Here is a 20,550-nt window from a genome sequence, read left to right as displayed (position 1 = left end):
TTAAAATGAACGTAGGACGACGTCAATTAAATAATTTATTTATATTATAACAAAAATATTTTATTTATATTTTAAGCTCTTTTTTCGTTAGATTAGATTTCTATTCAAAAAATATTAAAATATGGTACCTAAACAAAGTACATCTATATTATCTATAATCTATATTTTAGTCTGTAATTCTGTATTATTTTGATTGACGTTCCGTAAAATGTTTTATTTTTGTATCAGAGTTAATTATGTCTTAAACAAGTTATTTAGTTAGTTAGGTCGACTTTTAGCTTGTTTAGTAGATTAAGAATAGTATAATTTAAAATAAAAATGATGATATCACGATCGAAACACCGTTCGTCAGTAGAAGTGTGCTCTGATTGCGGTGCTTCGGGTAAACGACGTCCTAGTTTCTTTTATATGGTGCTAATTAATTACCTATTTTATTAAACTAGTTGAATACTTATGTGTTTGTAGATCCTTCATGGGCATCAATTAACCGCGGTTTGTTGTTATGTGCGGAGTGTTGTAGTGTTCATAGAAGTATGGGAAGACACATTTCCCATGTAAAATCTTTAAGACAAGGTTCATGGCCTCCTTCACTTTTGTCGGTAAATAAACTTATACAAGTTTCTTCGTCCGAGTGGTACATTTTAAGTAATATATACTTATTTGGATACAGATGGTGCAAGCGCTTACTGCTCAAAATGTGAATAGTATATGGGAACATTCTTTACTGGATACCTCAGCTCCTAAACATTTAAGGAAAAAACCACAACCTAAGGATCCGCTACAGTAAGAATTATTATCATAAAAAAGTATAAAAATACTGTATATATTATCTTAATATATGTATATACAAAAAAAGTATCAGCTGCTGTGGCGCAGGGGCACAAACGTGTGACTGAAAAGCGGCGATTGAGGGTTCAATTTCCACTCTGAGAAATGAGTCATTATTTGTTAATATTTTCATTTCTTTGCTGAGGTACCAAGGCAAAATGTGTGGTGTTGAGTTCCATCACTTGAAATGCGATACCTCGAAAATTGGGCGATAAGTGGGAGTGGGCAGAGTGTCTTAATACTAGGTCCCATCTGTCTACCCTGCTGTATTTGGGATACACCACAAAAATGAATAAAAAATGTAATATTTATGATATACATAAATATACATGTATTTGAGGTTGTAGTGGCGAAGCACCACAGCTCATGCTCGAGAGAGGAAAGTCAGGAATGTAGTGTCTTAACACTAACCTTGCCTATTGTACTATATGCGAGATACAGAGTGAATAAAAATTATTAATTTTTAGCCCTATTAAATCAGAGTTCATATTGGCTAAACACTTAAGACTGGCATATGTCTTGAGAGCAAGAAGAGATGAACCACCAAGTGAGTTAGGAAGACAGTTACACAGTGCAGTTCGCAGTGGTTCATTAGATACTGCTATGAGACTGTTAGCTCAAGGGGCCGATCCTAATTACTATAATCAGGTAAGTCTTTACAAGGCATATAACAAATGTAACATTTCAGATATATAAGAACAATACTATAAATAAAATAAATAAAAATAGCATTTATCTGACCCAAGTTTCTTATATCTAATTACAGAAAATTTTAAATTATTTTCAGTTGTATCCCGCACACAGCAGGGTAGGTAGAGGGAACCTAATGTTAAGACGCTCAAATTAAATATATTTTATTTTACTATGTTGCTAAAACTATATAACTTATTTGCTTATTATTTACATTGCATATTATTTGTAAACAGGTCAGGTTGTGTTGTGACATAGTACTCCTCCATTTCTTTCCATTTATCCTGGTTCTTTGCTAACTGTCTCCATCTCTATAGTAGGTCATTACCCATCTTCTGATTAACTTTCCTTGCATTGCGTTGGGTGATGAAACTCAAGACCGAATTACAAAAAACTATAGGAATATTTTTAAAACTATTTTGAAAAAATGCAGTATTAATCATAACTCATACACAAGTCTTACTTATTAAAGATCATGCGGGTTGAGCCGCAGGAAAATGCTGGTATATTATAATGACTCAATTTCTTACATTTGTGTATGACTCAAATAAATATAACAATAGTTTTAAAACGATAGAGAGTCGAGGTTTATTTATAACAAAGCACACTAAAAATTTATAATCTATATATATAAAAGGACTTGTCCTCACTGACTGAGGTAAGACGCACGCACAGCCTTAACCGCTGATGGTAGAAACGTTAAATTTGGACAAAAGTTTACTTTCGTAATCTGGACATCCACTAAGAAGGGATTTTGAAAAATTTTAACCCTAAAGGGGTGAAATAGGGGTTCAAAGTTTGTATGGAAAAAAAATTAAATCGGCACCGATTTTTATAAAATTTGAAATTTAGATTTTTAAAAGTATTTAATTGAACACATGTTTCATCGTTTTCTAGAATTCTCCCCCTAAGGGTGCAAATAAGGGGTGAAAGTTTGTATAGGTTTTTTTAAAATCGTCACCAATTTTCATAAAATTAAAAATTCAGACTCTTAAACGTATATAATTAAACACATGTTTCATGGTTTTCTAGAATTCATCCCCTAATGGTGCAAATAAGGTGTTGAAAGTTTGTATGGGAAAATCTTTAAACCGCCACCGATTTTAATAAACTTTTAAATTTAGACTCTTAAAAATTACATGTTTCGTGGTTTCTTAGAATTCACCCCTAAATAAGTAAGCGAAGCTGCGCGCGTCCGCTAGTTTTAATATATTATCATTCTTCTTGCTTAAAGTATTAAAGTATATTCAATATTTTCAAATTTTTTAACTGTAACCAAAACTATTAAATATTTATTTTAAAAAAAACCACTTTAATTAAAGTAATCAATCGCTTGTAGGAAAAAGGAAGTACATGTTTGCACGTAGCATGTAGAGCGGGACAACCAGCTCAAGCGGAATTGTTGGTGGCGTGGGGCGCCGACCCCACCGCTAGGGACAGTGGTGGCAACTCACCTGCTGACTGCGCTAGGTATGTTACTTGTTGATTTTTTTATGTCTCCATTTTCTCTATCTACTATGTTAAATTTTGTCAACTATGTAAGATGTCTATTTTTTTAAAGGATTTCTTATAATTTAAAGTTACATTTTTTAAAATTTGGCTGTGTGAATTAATGTTACTAATAATAGGAATCAAAACCACGATCATTGTGTTAACTGTCCTACTACTCCACAATTGCCGTAAGATATTTATTGATTTACTTAAAATAAATTTATATAAAATTATCTAAAATCCAAAGTATTAATGCTAATGAACTGAAAAAATATATTATAGTTGTTCTTGCAAGACTAAACGCAGTGTTGAATTCTGACGTACAATTTACAGTTTCGAACTAGGACCGAGTTTGAATGAAGTGTCTTGACACTAGATTCTCTCTCTCTACCCTACTAATATACGAGGTATATCATACGCAAGGTAATGGTGTGAAGCTGAAAAATATCAAACTTAAAAATACATTTATCGTCGTCAGTCCTCCCCCAAGGATCTCCACAATGACCAGTCTTGCGCTTGACTATATCATGGCTCCACCTAGCCACTGAGCGTTGCCCGATTATAAATACTTTAATGTAAATGGATTTCAGACAAGGTGGACATACAGAGCTAGCAGATAGAATAACGGAGCTAGTATACGAAGCGACAGATCGAATGATCCACTTCCTAATAGGTGAGAAGCCGGACCATGCGGCGGGGAGGCACTATATAGTGCCACGAGCTCACGACACACATGAGATGACGGATGTGGCTAAAGCTGCGCGGGGGAAGTTGCAATTGGTAAGTTGTTGAAAGATTGCTGTGATGAGATGATATGAATGACACTATGAGTATGTGAATTTTTCTTTTCTGGTTTTCTTAAACAAGAAGAGATGAACTACGCGATGCTCAAGCTGAGCTTTGCATTAGTGTGTGTCTCTAAAAACAAGAACCAGAAAAAATCTTTTAAAAATAAAGTTTATCATGATATTTTTTTCTTTTTTTACTGATTGCTCGCATATATTTTTCCATCCTTGAACAGTGCTAGTACCAACTTTATCTTTTACTTTTGATAATTCGAACACAAAAATAATACATTAAGAATTAAATGTGACGCTGCTATCAATACAACAAGTAGAGGCCGGTTATCATAAAGCAGTATAAATTGGTTTAGATGAAGCAAGGGATGCTGTTGTATATGCACGCTCACACAAATCTAAGGCTCAGCTTAGATCTCGTGTCATAACCAATAAATAAACTACGACAATTAAAAGTTTTATTAAAATGTTTTTTAAACATTTATTGCAGCTACCTAATCATTTGTTTGAGGAACTTGTTATGGACATATACGACGAAATTGATCGACGCGAGACAGAAGCAAGTATGTGATATAATTTTTATTAATGATGGCTTCAGAAAAACTAACAAAAGACTGAACACTTTTTTCTTGGTAGATGTCATGTTTTATTATATACTGGAATATTATAATGTTCGAACAGATACACATTTTCGTATGCTCGATATATTTATGGAGAAACCATTTATATTAAATATATATATATATAAATTACATATACATATTTTTAAACGATCAAATAATATATTTATTTGTTTTTATTTTTTTAAATTCAATGTTCCTTTCAGTCTGGCAAACAAGCGCAACAGGCTTAGAACGATGTGGAGTTGCGTTTCTACCAGTCAACCCAGCATTGTCAGCGCCGAGGAACCAAGGGAGACAAAAGTTGGCACGTCTGTCCGCGCCGGAGTTAGCGGCCTTACTGAGAGATGTACTGCTCGATGCTACGAGGAGGCAAAGACTTGCCACTTTACAGCCTCGAGGTTTTATTTTGTTATTATTGAAGGATATATCGTATATTTGTCTGTACACAAGATAACAACGTTTGGTATTATTTTGCCACCGTCGTCGCGCCGTCGAATTTTCAAGATATTGTGCGTTTAGGGCAGAACTCATCGCTGCGCTTTGTTTTATAACCGGACCGAAGAAAATATTAACAGCCTTTTATTTTGGCCTTTGGATAACTTCAGACACACTTATCATATTCAAACTATAAAGTTTGAATATGATAAGTCTGTCTGAGAACCTATAAACAGTAATAATTGTGGGTACGATCCGACAAACTTCGATTTTCAGTCAAATTGTACTGAACCACTACACCACAAATACTTAGTTTTATATGTCGGATTTAAAAGGCGTAATAGATATTAAAAATAAACGAGTAGAACCTCCGACCATATTCTGGCTTTTGGTTCTACTCGAAATACTAAATTAAATAACAGTCACAGTAAATACTACAAAGTCATCATGTCACTTTTTCATTGAGAAAAGATAATTGTCCACCTGTTACCCTAAACGGTCATCCACTTCCTCACGCAGATTCGGTCAAATACTTGGGTATGCACCTTGATCGTAGATTAACCCTGGTTTATAAAAATCAATGAAGTCTACGAACACTTAGCTATTCATACAGTGAAGAATGAAATAAAATTTTTATCTTCTAAATATAAAACCAGATTCTCCAAACACCCAAATCCTCTGGCTAGCCAATTAATCAGCCAGAACATGACAAGCCGGCTAAAGAGACGCTACATTTTGCAAACGCCACAGTAGTTAAACTCTCTATGCAAAGCTTTATCTAATGCGATGCAAGCTCACCACACGCCACATTCTGCTCATAGTCTTCGGACTGATTGCATGATGCACTCAAATTAAAAAAAGGTATGGCTTACGCCGAGAACCATGTAATGCTGACGAATGCCATAATTTTTACATAACTAGCTCAGCTCCACGGGCCGCATCCTGAACACTTATAATTTGTCTTTAGTGACCCAAATGACAAAACCACGTTCTAGCGTCCTCTTAAAGTAGATGTGACCGGTTAATTCGGGAATAGTTGCACACCCACTAGACGCATACTCATTAGATAAAGGCTAGTTCATTGTTCACACAATCAAACTCTGCCTTGACCGCATCTGTAAACCCATCTCCATTCACTACACATGTTTTTTTTTTTTTTTTTTACTTGTCCAGTTCCTTAAAAGTACGTCCCCCTCTGGATTGAATGTAGTGATATAAATATTACTCAATCTTAGTCATAGTGTTGTTGTAGTTGAATTTAGTAAATAAACCTGCAAGGAACTCATGATTAACTTACATACTACCCCGATGTTGCTTAGACAGCGTTTCTCATTCCCTTCTATTAGCCAGTGCCAAGAGTGTCTCCGAATGCCCTGTCACGTTTGTTTGTTGAGAAGATGTGAAAGGATGGACCTGCTGGATCTATCCCGCTTCTGATGTCGGATTTAAAAGGCGTAATAGATATTAAAAATAAACGAGTAGAACCTCCGACCATATTCTGGCCTTTGGTTCTACTCGAAATACTAAATTAAATAAATAGGTAAATCTAAAACAAATAAATAAACCAACAATAACTGGAAACATAGTAAATTACAAGGAAAATAATAAGAACATTATCTTATTCTTTAAATGATGGCTTGGAGCAGTGCCTGGGACTTGTGACCCCAGGAGTAGGCCCTTCACAGTACTAACACTCACCTTTCACTGCTCCAGTCCAGTATAATTACGAATAGGTCTTAACAACATTCATAATTAAAATAGTCGAGGTTAACCAGCGGTGGAGCACGAGTAGTGCTCCGAGCCGTGGCAGAGCCTCGACTGAGCGTACAACGCCCGCGTGGCCTTTTATAAAGTAACAATGACATTGACAACGGTGACGCGCCCAAAGTGGCGCCACCGGAAGCTGACAAATACAGAACCATCAATTCAATAATTACAGCGTTTTATTAACTCTTAAATGTTAATTCTAATTTTACTCCATAAAACATCTTTTGTAATTAATTAACTAATTATGAATTTATTCTTAATATTGAAATAAATTATCACCAGCCGACATATATGTGAATTAATTTTATATGTTTTTTTTTAATTATTTCAGCCTTAACAGGACCAATGAATCCCCTTTTATCAGCTAGTCACCTCAAGCATTTCTCACAAATGTCAGATGACGAGCCTCTATATGACTCGGTAGCTTCAGACGAGGATTACGCTGCGCTTGCACCTATTGATTTAGATGTAAGTATAGTTAGATATAAAATAAATATTTTTCTTTAAAACAATTCAGAATAATTAAACTTAAGACAATCGTGTTAAAATTCAAAGTCAAATTTATTTAAGTGTATTTACGAAAAATGTAATGATTATTTTAGTATGATTATCAATGTTATACACTTAATAAGAAACAACTTATTTATGTTCTCAGTCTCTGCAGGGAGATTTTTACAAGTTTCTGCTACTCAAAGATTACTTAGAATTATTGTTTGTTAAGAGAGAATACTATTTGTTAAATATGTTTTTAATATTTCTAAAGTGAGACACTTAGGATAAAAAAAATACTTATTAAGAAAACATAAAAATTTGGACATAGTGTGATTTGAAAAAATGGTATAGAATAACACTTTAACAACTCTTCCACATTGTTAGTAAATTAAATTGTAATAATATTAATACTTTATAATTATTTTTTAACAGATGTCCATAGATCCAAGAGCTGGAGAAACAGTGTCCTCCACATACAATCCATCTTTACCTACCGATAATACCCCAATCGAACATCGAACCCACACCCCCAGTCCTGCTCACGAACCGGAAGTCAAAAAACACGAAATTGAATCGCTAAAAAAGGAATTAGACAACAGAGACTCCACAATAACGGAATTAAAGAATCAGTTGAAGAACTTACAGACTATAGTAGAACAATTAACTAAAGAGAACAGTGCATTAAAGACAAGCAGTGTTGATGATGACCACAGCATGACGTCCCAGACCTCAATAAATGATGCCAATCTAGACCTGAGTCCTCAGGAACGCGGCAGGAGCTTGGAGACGGAACAGTTGGCCCTGACTGAGGAATTGGATCTCAGACCGAAAAACCAGCGACCGGTCAGTATGTTTGAAGCTAGGGAGGGACCAAAGAATAACTGGCAGGTTACTAAACACCAGGTACTAATTTTTAATATTTAACTACTTTTTTTCTCTTTTTTTGAGATTGTCAGTGCCTTTTCTTTTATAAAGTTTTTTACTTCTTTTATATTTCTTTTGTACAAGGTGGAAGCGTCAGCGTTCCTTTTACGGGAACCTAAATAGATTAATACATACCTAAAGAAATTAATAAAGATACCTCAACAGCTTAGACATAGGATTTTCTTTTATTTCACCAAGTTTATCCATACCTGTATTCCGTGTGATGCAGTTACGCATAGATACCAATAACGTATACAATACTAAATGTTAAACAACTTTGAACATTATCGCCAATACCTACGACTCGATTTCGGAATGAGGCGCGTGCGGCGGTGTCAGTTCAGAAAGACTAACTCAAAGGTTGACCATATGGATAGCATCTTATGTGTAAATTCTGTATAATTTTTACTTTTGCACTAGCAATCTCGAATATAGGCGAAAATTTTAGTAAAGTAAATAAATTTGAAGTATTTAGTTTAATAAATTATTAAAACTTAACTTAACTTAACTAAACATTACCTCATTTATTACAACATTTTCCAAAGTAGACTAACTTTATAGTTTTGAGGGATTGCAGGTGCATATAATATAACAATAGTTGTTGTGATGTTCCAATTGTAAAAAGTAAGAATAAAAATTAAAATAATAATTAAAACATTTAAATTTTTCATTTAAAAAATATCTTTAATAAACATAATTAAACAATATGCTTGAGCTAACTTCAGCTTCCTAAGTAGGTAATACAACTTACACTAAAAATCAATTTTTATATGTTTTTTCGACATAGTTTCTATTTGTAAATTTAACACTAAATATTTTATAGCTAACAAGCATCCCCGGATTAGAACGATCCCTGACCCAAAGCGCTTTAGAAGGTGGAATATCAAGTATGTCCGACGATGGACCATCAGGATCTGGCACCAGTAGACTCGGCGAGGGTCAGGAGGTGCAGAGACGAGCTGAGGCGGTCACCAGATGTATTCAGGAGTTGTGGTCAGCTGCAAGACTGCATAGTAGTAAGTTGCCCGAGTGTGCAGATTCTATAAGGAGAACTGTGGCGGCTTTATTGGCGCTATTTCCACAGGTATGAATACTTCATTTTTTTAAATACATTTTTTAGCTTCTTGCTATATTCCGCAAATACCAAGGTAAGCAGAGGGAACCTGGAAATAGTGTTATGACTCTCCATTCCCATTATACCAATTCCATTTCCCACTTACCGCCGAATGTGTGTGTGCGACCTTGAGTGTCGGAACTCAACGTTGTTCTTTGCCTTGTTACCAGACCGAGGAAATAACAATATTACATATTTCATTTCATGGAGTAAGAATAGAACTCATAACACACACCACGTATGGCCTCTAACCGGCCAGATATTTTTGTTTTGCACTACGAGATTTTGTTATTGCTTACACATGTGAAAATAAAAGTTACAGTACTAGAGTATTGCTATGAATTTCTTTTTTTAAAATTATTTGTTGAGGTCCCTTTACTTTTATGATTCATATACAAAAAATTGAACATTGAGACATGTAAAAATATAAACCTAATTGGCTTATATATTAATAAAACACTCCCGCACAGACTTGCACAGATCCAACCCTCCAACAAGTGATCGACTCTCTACAATCAGCAAGTGAGGCTGTAGTAGCAGCGTGTACCACGCGCGCCCCCCTAGACCAAGTGCGAACATCCGCATACGACCTCGCCAAAGCCACTAAGCTGCTAGTGACACACTTCCAGCCATCCTAGCGTCCGCATTCGACGCTATAGTACGCGCGTTCCCTGCTCAACTGTTGCCTGCGAGTGCCCGGTGCAGACTGAGCGTTGACAGCTATCATGCGTCATATGTCATCTGTCACTTGATTGTTGTGGTGGTGTTGTGAATTGTAACTTGTTAATGATATGTGTTGATGATACTGGCACGCTCGAAACGCGATATTTAAAAGACTTAACTGATGTCATTTGGTGAAGTCGGAATGATTTTTTAATCTATAGTTCTTTTTTTGAAAATGGAATGACTATTCAATATTACTCATATTTTGTTCTTTTAGTAATGTGGGTGTGGCTTTTTATTGTATTGTTCATTCTTTAGAGTAAAGTTTGGAATGTAATTGTCACATCTTTATCTACAAATAAATTAATAATTCTGTATATCTTTGGTAAAAATCCTGTATCTTTAAACACTTTTTTCATTCATTAATTTGTATCGTTTTATGTAAAGTTGTAAATAATTTGTATTGTTCATTGTTATGTATACATAATATCTTTACAATTTAAATATATGTGTTCATCTTTAGTTTTATTGAACAGATAAAATTAAATTAAGCTACATTGTTAGTATTATGTAATTGCTTTCCAGCTATCAACAACATTTTTGTTGATAAAACAATATTTGCTTATCATAAGATAACTTTATATTATATTGTATAACATGTTATGGTTCTACAAAATCTTAATTCTAAAACAATTTGTATAGCACAAAAATAATGTATTAAATGGCTTAGTTTGATTAATACCTGTGTTGTAAGAAAATGTTTTGAATTATTTTGTTCCAGTGTGCTCATTGAAATAATGTTTAATGAACATAATTTTTAATATTCTTTTTTTTCATTCTTGGTTGTGTGACATTTTTATGTTGGATTTATGTCAGTCCTTTAACAGTATTCTTCTACTAATTAAAAGTGTTCAATAGATTTGGACAAAAAGTAAAAGATTTAAAAACACTCATATTCTTATTTTAAATTAGTGTTTCATTATTTTATTGTAAATTATATTTATACTAAGCAGTTATTAACTTTAATTTATAAAGAATAATAGGACATTATGATTATTTTCATTGATATATTATAGTTTTGTATTCCTTGTTCAATAATAAAAAGTAATACTGTTGATATTTTTTTCCTTTTATAATAAAACATGGAAATTTATATTACTAGAATATCATAAGCTTCTATTTTCTAGTATACCATTAAAATGTGAACAATTTAGAAAGTTATTACCTTGTTTATATTTTTATATAATACATATATATTTATACCAGATGTGAAAATTAATAAGTCAACTTGCATATATATTTTTTTTATCTTTAGGTTTGCTTTATTTATGCACCAAACCAGACCTTAATCTTTATATTGCTTCTCATACAAAAAGTACAAGAAGAGTAATTGATTGATTTGATGATTTAAAAATATTTATATATATATATGCAATTTAACTTATTCACTTCTATTATGGTTATATAAAGATACGTGTCACAATCTTCGATCTCATGGATTTACGAAATAATCCTCTATACAAATATATATTATGTAGTTGTTTCTTTATAAAATGCTTAATAAAACTTTTATAGTCGCCTTAGATTATGGTAACAAATTTTTCTATATAAATTAAGTGAAATGAAGATGTGAATGTAAAAGGCTATATGTTAAACAATCAAAATTTTGAGAAAATTGATTTCTAAGTTACGCACTTATTACTGGTAAATACTTGATGTATATAATGTTCTTATACTAAATCATAAAGGAAGGTCTTTATACAAAAAAAAACACAAGCACCTAAAAACTTTAATTCATGCACAGAACAGAAATCGTGACTTACCATTCTTACCTTAACTCATTCATATCTTCATCATTCATCTATAAGATTATCATGAAACTTAAAATACCTATGTTGAATTTTTTGATAAAATAAAACAAAATTTATAGGGTTTTATTCAAATAAGGCAAAATATATGGTATGGAATATTAGTAGATGATTGTTAGTCAATTGTCAATATATTTATATATTAGAGTTATTTTTTATATACAGAAATGCTTATTACTATGTATTGTGCTAGATGTTTGAGAAGTATTTACTATGAAAGGTTAAGCTTACATTAAGCCTTGCTTTTTCCTTTTTTTTAAACAATATTAAACTTTGGTTGTCGCTGGTTGTTAATGAAAAATAAAAAAAAAAACCTTTTCTATTTTGGCATAATAATTAAAATATTTTTGTCTTTATAATTTAAGTATTTCATTTTACATTAGAATTTATAATTTTAGTAGTATAATTATATTTGAGATAGGAAATATGTATTATTGAATTTCGCTAACCAGTTTTTTCGAAAGCTTTTGATGTCAGAATTATATTAAAGTAAGTTATATAAAATTTATTGATAATTTACGTTATTTTTAGTACAATTAGTTATTTGTATTATTTCTTATATTTATATTATTTAGGTGGAAGGCAAACTTAGCCATTTTTAGTTAGAACAAAGTGAAGAAAAGCAATAGATACATTAATATTTTTTTGATTTCACGTTATTTTGGTTAAAATTTCTTTATCAAATCTTACACACATAAATTATAATTGAGTTAGCTGAAGGTGCCATAGTCATATATATTTTAATGGTTTTCATATGCTACTTTTACAATTTTATTATTCACATTGAAAAAAGTATCCGCTATCTTTAATTTCTTTACAATGGTTATTATTGTGTCAATTTAATTATAACAAATCTTGAGTATTTTATAGATTACATATTGTAATCAATACATATTGTTAGAGGTGCTTGTTATTATCCAATTTATTGAATGCCCAGTGATGATGTACAGTTGTCTATAAAAATGTTATAAAACTTTCAAAATGCTTAAAATTTTTAAAAGCAAATATGTGGACTGTGTAATGGTTTAATTATCTGTATTTTGTTAGCAAAGATATTTGATTTGTGTAAATTTAGTTAGTATAGCCATTGTTTTTGTTCATAATTCAATAAATATGTAGAAATGCTGAATTAATTTAAATAATGCTTCTATGACTATAGGGAACGTGTAGGAACTATAGGTGGCAGCATTAAATCGACAAAAGAGATACTTTGCGGATAGTAAAGGAAACTTATGAGATCTATCATTGAGCTTTAAAATATATAAATACATTTTTTAACTTTCCCGCGGGAGGCGCCCTTACAGTCGTCGACTTCCTCACAGACAGCCACATATGCTTGCATTTATTCAGAGACAGAGTACCCTCTTAGCCCAAACCTCCCCTCCCCACCCCAAATATGTGCACGTTCTCTATATATGAGAAACATTCTTTAATTTTATTAGCAATATTTTTATAGTCGACTGTACTCTTGGGGTTCTCTGATGAAATGTGCCTGAAAAAAAATGTTAATGTTATTCCTAAAGTTTTAGATTTTAGATATCTAGTTAGTTGGGATATTGAATATTGTATGGGTTTGTAGATTTTATACTGACGTTCCACGATATGTTCATAGTATAGCATAGTATGTATGTATGTATAGATGTTACGGTGTAAATTCAAAGGTAGTTAGTCTATTGCGTGTTAATACGTATTTTTATAATTATTTAGTGAAACTGTCGTCATTTTATTAAGCTACATATATATTTGTATATATATATTTTTAATATAAATATTTTTTTTATTAGTAAATTTTCGAGTGAAATTTCTGAAAAGAGGCAGAGGAAATCTGGGAACATATTATTAAGACTTTCCTCTCCCATTAGGTCACTTCCGTTCTCCATTTTTCTCCGAAAATTGAAGCCATTGCATTTTGAATGGGGGATATAACGACGCACTTTGCTTCTTTGCTAAAGCTAGGAAATGAAAATATTTATTTCACTCTCCCGGGGAATTGAACCCGCCCGCTTGTGCCTCCGCAGCACGACTGGTCTCATAAGTAACGGTTGTTAAATGAAATATGAGTACAAAGTAAATAGAAAATCTTTATAATATATATATATATCTAAAAACTCATTTTCTATTAGACACTAGTTCTAGTTATCCAGCTAACTAAGCAACGTTCGAGTCTTGTCACAGCGATATTTTAATGTTCTTTTTATTTTTTAACTTCTATAAGAAGACGTTAACATTACAGCTAACCCCTATAAATGACGACAGTTACTAATTAATAGCGTACAATTTGCAAGTACGACTCAGTATATAATTTACTATTTAAAATTAAATAGCACTTCATAAATAATCTATTTTATGAAATTTAAATTGATTATAAAACAATATTAAACACTAAAACACATTTATGAAAACATACTTTTCAGAAAAACGTATAATTTAGACTGTCTGGCGCGTCCAATATGGTTTAGTAGTTTAGAGCGCTTGGGTAAGTTCCAAACGGTACGGGTTCAAATCAAGTTAAAAAAATTATTCGTATTCTTAAAAAGTATTTTATATTATTTGCTTTTTATAAATATAACAATGCCTTTATCCAAAAATAGAAAATAAAACTTTTAAACTTCTCTAAATTAATATAAATCTCAAAGTAAATTGTCGTAATGAGTCGTATATGCGAGAAATGTTTTGTATCAAATGCTTTCATATGGAATGTTTAGGCGTGTTTAAAGAAATTTTACATTTGTAACGAGTATTATGTGATTATTATATGTGCCAATGTATATGTAAAAGACATTTTATTGGTAATATCACTGAGAGGTCCTGTTTCCATCATATTTACAGCACTTTACACTAACACTGCAACACAGTAAATTATTATATCATTTATGTATCGCAACGTCAGAATAAAAGTGACATTACTAAAAAAAACTACGTCGAATATCGCTGTAGTATGTCGTGGGATTTTTATTGCCAATTTTTAAAAAAATCTGAAGTTATAGGATTTTTGAGTCATGCCACTTTTAGTCTAAGGATGTTTTACTGGATTTTACTGTGTTAATTTTTATAATTTGTTTAGATATAAGTTTTACAAAGAAAAAAATATTTTTATCGAATCTATTCGATAAAATATTTTTTTCTTAATGAATAGATATTATTACTTTCAAATCTTATATATTATACAAATAGCACAGCCTACCGCAAAGTTAAAATACCTCACGCAGACACTACTAGTAAGAAATGAAACATTTTGGAGCAAAATTTTTACCAGGAAACAGGATTTCATATTGATCCTTTCGACATTTATTGAAATTTGTAACACAATAAAAAATTGATTTTCAGTATGTTTTTTAATTAAATAATCAATTATAATATAATCAAAAAATATTTAAAACTTATTTAAGTGATGGAAAATTAGTTATTTTACTGGAGGATGAGAATTCCGAGCCCTTATTCCTTAAAAGAGAACATGTCATTTTTTTATATCAGCTTGATCTTATATGTGTGTAATGTGTATGTACAATAATTATAAAACCAAAATATTCAAATATAGAATTTATTTCACTTAATAATTTATTTTTGCTTTACAAAATTCAATAGAAATATATTTTTCAGACAGCATGCATGCCTTAACATTTATCAATAATTCTTAGAAGTGTTTCTCTAACCTTGTTTACACTATGCATGTCTAACATTACAAAAACAAGCGATTCTTTCACATGTGTTCTTTTTACTTCAAAGTTCGACTAAATTTCACAAGCAATATACAATACAACTTTCTAGTTGTAATTTGTCGTTAAAGTATTTTCATATACATATAATATGTACACAATGTACGTGTATAAGTATAACGTTGACAAAGAAAAGGAGAGTCGATCTTGAGAGCGATTTATAAATACGAACCAAGGTTCTCGCTGCCCATCTTGCTAAACGAAAAAATCGTAAAGCTGCTTTCCTAATAGCAATCACTTGATATACTTAATATGTATAAGTATGTAGGTACTCAAGTCACAGCTCTTAAACGAATTAATAGTAATTAGTCAGTCAGTTTCAGAGTGTCATGTTATAAGCAAAAAATATACTTATTTATAATGTATTTTTGCTTAAACAATATGGTCAACATGAATTGCTATACATATTTTCCATACTATTTTATATATACAATTAGGTAGGTATCTACTTTTTAATAACGCTAACCTTGCCCGGTAATTGTTTACCGAAAGGAGTCATTTGTACGCTATTTATTTGGCATTGAACTCAATGTTTCTGAAATCACATGGCTATTTTTTTTTAATTTCAATTATATATTCTTCAATAAAAACACAGTTTTCATAGTAAAAATAGCTACTTAAAAAATGTAATTCCATTTTCTAAATGTTAATATACTATATGTGTATAGCAAAGTAAGCAGAAAGAACACAGTTTAATTTCGCTGTGGTGGAACTCTACATAGGCTTACCTATACATAAATATATCATAGATATGTATATACAAGTATAATTAGAGAACAATGATGTAAATGCTAAATTTTAATGACACATGTGAAAGAAACTGGTACCATATAATAATAAAACTAAAATTACTATGTAACAAAAGTATAATTTACAAAATTAAAATGACCGCAACAGTGGCCAGATATCTACTTATCTACATTACCATTACAACAGTGCGTCATGTTTCTACAAAGCATTGTTGATTTGACGAACTTAAGACTAATTCTCAAGGTAAATTAACTGTAGTTTGGCATTCGTTTCGTTTCCTTTGTGTAATTTAAAGTGACCATAACTCCTACATGTAGAAGGTATTAGGCTTACAAATATTCAAGTAAACTATGTTCTTAGAGAAACATATTTTAAATTAAAATGAAATACACTTTTTTCAGTATTGGCCATGGTGGTCTCATGTACGATACGTAGACACTAGTCCCACTCCTATTTATGATCTAATTCAAATCATAGCTAAGTATATCTACAGCAAGAATATTTTTATAAATTTAATATGAAAATCTTTGTTAAGTTAACTTAGAATTTCAGTAAAAAATATACCTTCTTAAGCATATTAACAAAAACACTGCGTACTTTCCTTAATGTAGGTACTAAATTTTCATTCTATAGGTTAGTACATACCATCAAAAGCTATAAACACACATATACGTTCGTCAATACATGAGCATGCCGACCCTAATGTGCACAGATACATATACCCTATAGGTGCATTATACATCTGTATATCTCGATCAATACCACCCCTTGCACTGAGCATAAAATAGGGGAGAATACCACGCACTATTACAAAATCATAAGCGAAACAAATTTAATATCAAAGCAATTAAAAATTATGTAAATAATATAGAAAAGACAATAAAAATATGTAGAAAAACTTAAATTATTTATCATAATTTCTCGATTTTACAAGCTCTCTGCCACAAATAAAATGGTAACATACTTACTTGATAATTTATTATATACCTAAATAAAAATAGCTACATTTATAACTAAGAATAATTTAATTCCATTGACATTGATATTTGAATGCATAATAACTATAGATAAAGTATTGATTAATTGTAAGTTAAATTCGGCACAAGTTGTATCATCCGGACGGATGCGTAGTCCACAATTATTTGGAGACTATCTTATGTTAAAACTTATATAGTGCATTCAAGAACATTTCCAAATGCAAATAGCTTGATTACCCCCGAAATACATATAGCATATCGTAGTACATTCGTATGTGATTTCGAACCCGTAACTCTCTCCCACCACCACGTGGAAAGCGGGTCCAAACTTTTTGTCCATGGACTCTTTGACCATGCGAGCTGCTAACTCGTTGTTCTGTGAAAACTTCTCGCACGCCGTCACTGACAACTCAACTGCTTCTGTGCGCATTTCCTCTGACATGTCGGTGTGCTGCAACAAAACAAATTTGTTTTAAAATTATTTAGTCTCTAGATAACATATTAAATAAAGATTCAAATGACAATTTAGATGGGACGTTTATATTAAAATTTCAAACATTTCTGCAGCGTCCCCATAAAAATGACGAACAGACGGAGGGATGTTTTTATAATAGGTAAGGTAAGGTAAGGGTGATAAGCACCTACGTCATAGCGAGAAAACAACTAAAACGAAAACGCTGTGTAGGTATCTATTATATTAATAAAACAGGTCACGATCGGAGATGACATCTAAACTTTATGCAGTAACATTTTATGGCCGAGTATGAATATTTTTCATTTGGAAATTGGGTCAGTTGCCAAATAAGCAAACTAGGTATAGTATTTAAGATTTAATAAACTTTTGAATCTCTTTATAAATATGTACCGATAGCTTTTGCACGTCTAACATTAACATTATTAGTATTACCTACATGTTAAAAAAGGAGAGATTTTTTGCTGTCGCTGCTACCCTTCTCTTCTTTATATTCCTACTTCTGGTGTAATAATACTTTATCGCAAACATATTTGTAATGAATATAAAAGTAAAAATTAATCAAATATAAAAATAATAATAATGGAAATAAATTAAAGATAAATAAATAATAAATTAAACTCTCTCTTGCGATTTTCTAACTATACACTTTGCTGAGTGGAAATTGCACTTACACCTTTGAGATTTCCAGTAAAAATTACTTAATATAAAATTATTAAAGAATAGGATAGGTACTAGGATTTCTTCAGAGCTACCCCTGAAGAAAGAAAACTAACTGCATTGCGTAACTCCTCTATAAGGATCAATACTAAAATAGACACCAACTTAGTAGTTTATTTGAATACTACGATGCAATATGATGCACCGCCCATTGATCCATTAACGATCGACAGAGGATGCAACAGTCCACCTGCCAAAACAAACAAGCGCAATATAACGAATTACATCTGTTCATACCGGAATACTTAGGAACCTACTTAACTAAATTCATAAATGGTACTATTTGTCTTAGGGAAACTTAAAAATCTGGATAATTCTGGTTGGAAAAATCCATACTACGTTTTCCACGGTCAGTTCGACGTTTTTCTGGCAATAATTTAAAATTTAAAGGGAAGAGTAGGATGTGCCAAGATTTAAAACAAAATAATTGTAGGTACTTTAATACGGGTCAAATAACATAATATATATATTATATATACCAAATATCTGTTTATTATATTAAACTTTACTTTTATTTATTATTCGCCTATAGGCCTAAAGAATTAAACGCTATGACATAAATATTTAATTTTCGCATTGCAGTGTGTGAGCTAATTTAAACAGTATGCTTGCGCATTTACTTAAACATCGTGAGAAATTTTGGTTTCTATACTCTTTATTTTCTACAAATATGATTAATTAATACCATTATTTGTCCCAATTTTTTTTGCTAGAACAACCCATTGCTCAAGTACCTATCTAGGTACCTACTATTATCAGAAATATTAATACACTGGCGATAAAATTAAATTCAATAGTGCTTAAATTTATACCTATTTTATGCCTTTCATATTTAATTGTCAGTGTTGTATTATATATAATATAGACACAACTACATGAACAGAACATTGTTTAGAATGTAGAAACATGATACGTCACGGATATAAGTCGATGCGCAAGAGTGCAGCCGTTGATCCGGCTTTGAAGCCACACTTGGCCGAATATTGACAGATTGAAATTTATACGTATTTTCATTAACAGCAAGTTATATATATTATTATAAAAATACTTTATGCGAGAAGTATCCCGCTACAGCGGGTAGGAAGGGGCAACCTGAGAACCTAGTGATAATACACTCCGTTCCCATTAAGACACTTCCATTCTCCACTTTCCGCCAAATTCTGAAGTCATTGCATGTTAAGTGGACCTTGACGGAACTTGACGCTTTGCCTCATTACCATGCGAGGAAATAAAAATATTCAATATTTTGATTCCTGGAGTAGGAATCGAACCCACAATCTGTCGCGTTTATAGTAACACGTTTGTGCCCCCGCGCTACAACTAGCCTCAAATGTACTTTACTTAGCTAATTACATATTATTTTTAAATTGATTCTTCCTAAAGGAAAATATTAATAGATACTGCATTTATAGGTAGGTACTTAAAAAACAAGATACTTCCATTTTTTTATACATTAACTTAAATATTTCGAATTATTTAAAAATATTAGCATTATTTATAGAAAATTATAACATTAGTATACTTGTGATAGAGCCGAATATATTATAGGTCTACAATGATATTCAACGAACTTTTTCACTAATAGGTACATATATTATTATTATAATCTAATAACATAATAAGTATTCAAAATCAGAATACAAACAATACAATAAATACCTAATACATAAGTATATTTTTGAAATACTCATTTTTAATTATTATTCAATAAACTGTAGTATAGTTAAAATAAGACATTACATTAGGGATTAAAAGTAAAATACAATAATATAAAAAAATATATAAAATATTATTACCCTGATCAAAGGATATGTGTGTATAACTTTTTCCGCCGTCGCACCAGTGGCTGCACCTTCCTCTGCCATTCCTATTCAGTGCACTATTTTTTTTACTTAGGAAAAATACACGCAAAAAGAAAATAAATCACGGAAAATATAAAATGTGACCGCGCGTCGTGATGTCTCTCCACTGTTTACGCGTCGCCTTGACAACGGCGCGAGCGTGGAGATGCGATTGATTTTTTCCAATATTTGACCTATGAAATATGAACCAGTTGCTTGTCGAATTGATTTTATTTTAAAGTCTAAATTAGAAGAAGAAAATAAGCAAAGATTTGATTGATAAGTGTATTGGGATATGATTGATAAGTGTTTTGATTGATATCGCAGATATATTAACTAAACGATAATTAAATTGATTTCGATAAATGTGCATTATAAAGTC

The 20,550-nt window shown here is 31.4% G+C and overlaps 2 protein-coding genes across 4 annotated transcripts; one reads left to right on the top strand and one right to left on the bottom strand.

Moving 5' to 3' along the window:
- The first annotated feature begins 192 nt into the window (after nucleotides 1-192).
- Git (ARF GTPase-activating protein GIT1) lies at nucleotides 193-15,018 on the top strand. Of its 3 annotated transcripts, none has more exons than XM_085205381.1 (12): nucleotides 193-382; nucleotides 466-599; nucleotides 671-783; nucleotides 1,296-1,476; nucleotides 2,858-2,988; nucleotides 3,600-3,789; nucleotides 4,297-4,369; nucleotides 4,633-4,827; nucleotides 6,963-7,099; nucleotides 7,556-7,966; nucleotides 8,871-9,131; nucleotides 9,632-15,018. In XM_085205381.1, exons 1-12 carry the CDS (start codon nucleotides 319-321, stop codon nucleotides 9,797-9,799), a joined length of 2,058 nt encoding a protein of 685 aa, XP_085061507.1. In that variant the 5' UTR covers nucleotides 193-318; the 3' UTR covers nucleotides 9,800-15,018. The 3 variants fall into 3 exon arrangements, with proteins under 3 accessions (XP_085061507.1, XP_085061506.1, XP_085061508.1); XM_085205380.1 differs by having other exon boundaries at nucleotides 7,556-8,026; XM_085205382.1 differs by having other exon boundaries at nucleotides 199-382; nucleotides 466-595; nucleotides 7,556-8,026.
- A 199-nt stretch (nucleotides 15,019-15,217) lies between these two features.
- LOC146527928 (dynein axonemal light chain 4) lies at nucleotides 15,218-20,359 on the bottom strand. The gene is made up of 2 exons (XM_085205387.1): nucleotides 20,124-20,359; nucleotides 15,218-17,586 (listed from the first exon to the last, which is right to left on the bottom strand). The coding sequence occupies exons 1-2, from the start codon at nucleotides 20,190-20,192 to the stop codon at nucleotides 17,338-17,340; spliced, it is 318 nt and encodes a 105-aa protein (XP_085061513.1). The 5' UTR covers nucleotides 20,193-20,359; the 3' UTR covers nucleotides 15,218-17,337.
- Nucleotides 20,360-20,550: the final 191 nt, after the last annotated feature.

The sequence above is a fragment of the Heliconius melpomene genome, chromosome 20 (assembly GCF_056956725.1).
Source record: "Heliconius melpomene rosina isolate 202511_hmr_F chromosome 20, ASM5695672v1, whole genome shotgun sequence".
Classification (NCBI taxonomy): domain Eukaryota; kingdom Metazoa; phylum Arthropoda; class Insecta; order Lepidoptera; family Nymphalidae; genus Heliconius; species Heliconius melpomene.
The sequence above is the reverse complement of the archived record's forward strand: the minus strand, read 5'-3'. Positions and strand labels throughout refer to the sequence as shown.

What these genes read in the sequence shown, in the direction of transcription:
- Git (XM_085205380.1), top strand. Translation starts at nt 319, where the DNA reads ATGATGATATCACGATCGAAACACCGTTCGTCAGTAGAAGTGTGCTCT. An exon ending in TGCCACTTTACAGCCTCGAG is followed by an intron (nt 4,828 to 6,962) that starts GTTTTATTTTGT and finishes TAATTATTTCAG; the next exon opens with CCTTAACAGGACCAATGAAT. An exon ending in GGCAGGTTACTAAACACCAG is followed by an intron (nt 8,027 to 8,870) that starts GTACTAATTTTT and finishes AATATTTTATAG; the next exon opens with CTAACAAGCATCCCCGGATT.
- LOC146527928 (XM_085205387.1), bottom strand. Translation starts at nt 20,192, where the DNA reads ATGGCAGAGGAAGGTGCAGCCACTGGTGCGACGGCGGAAAAAGTTATA. An exon ending in ACACATATCCTTTGATCAGG is followed by an intron (nt 17,587 to 20,123) that starts GTAATAATATTT and finishes GTTTTGTTGCAG; the next exon opens with CACACCGACATGTCAGAGGA.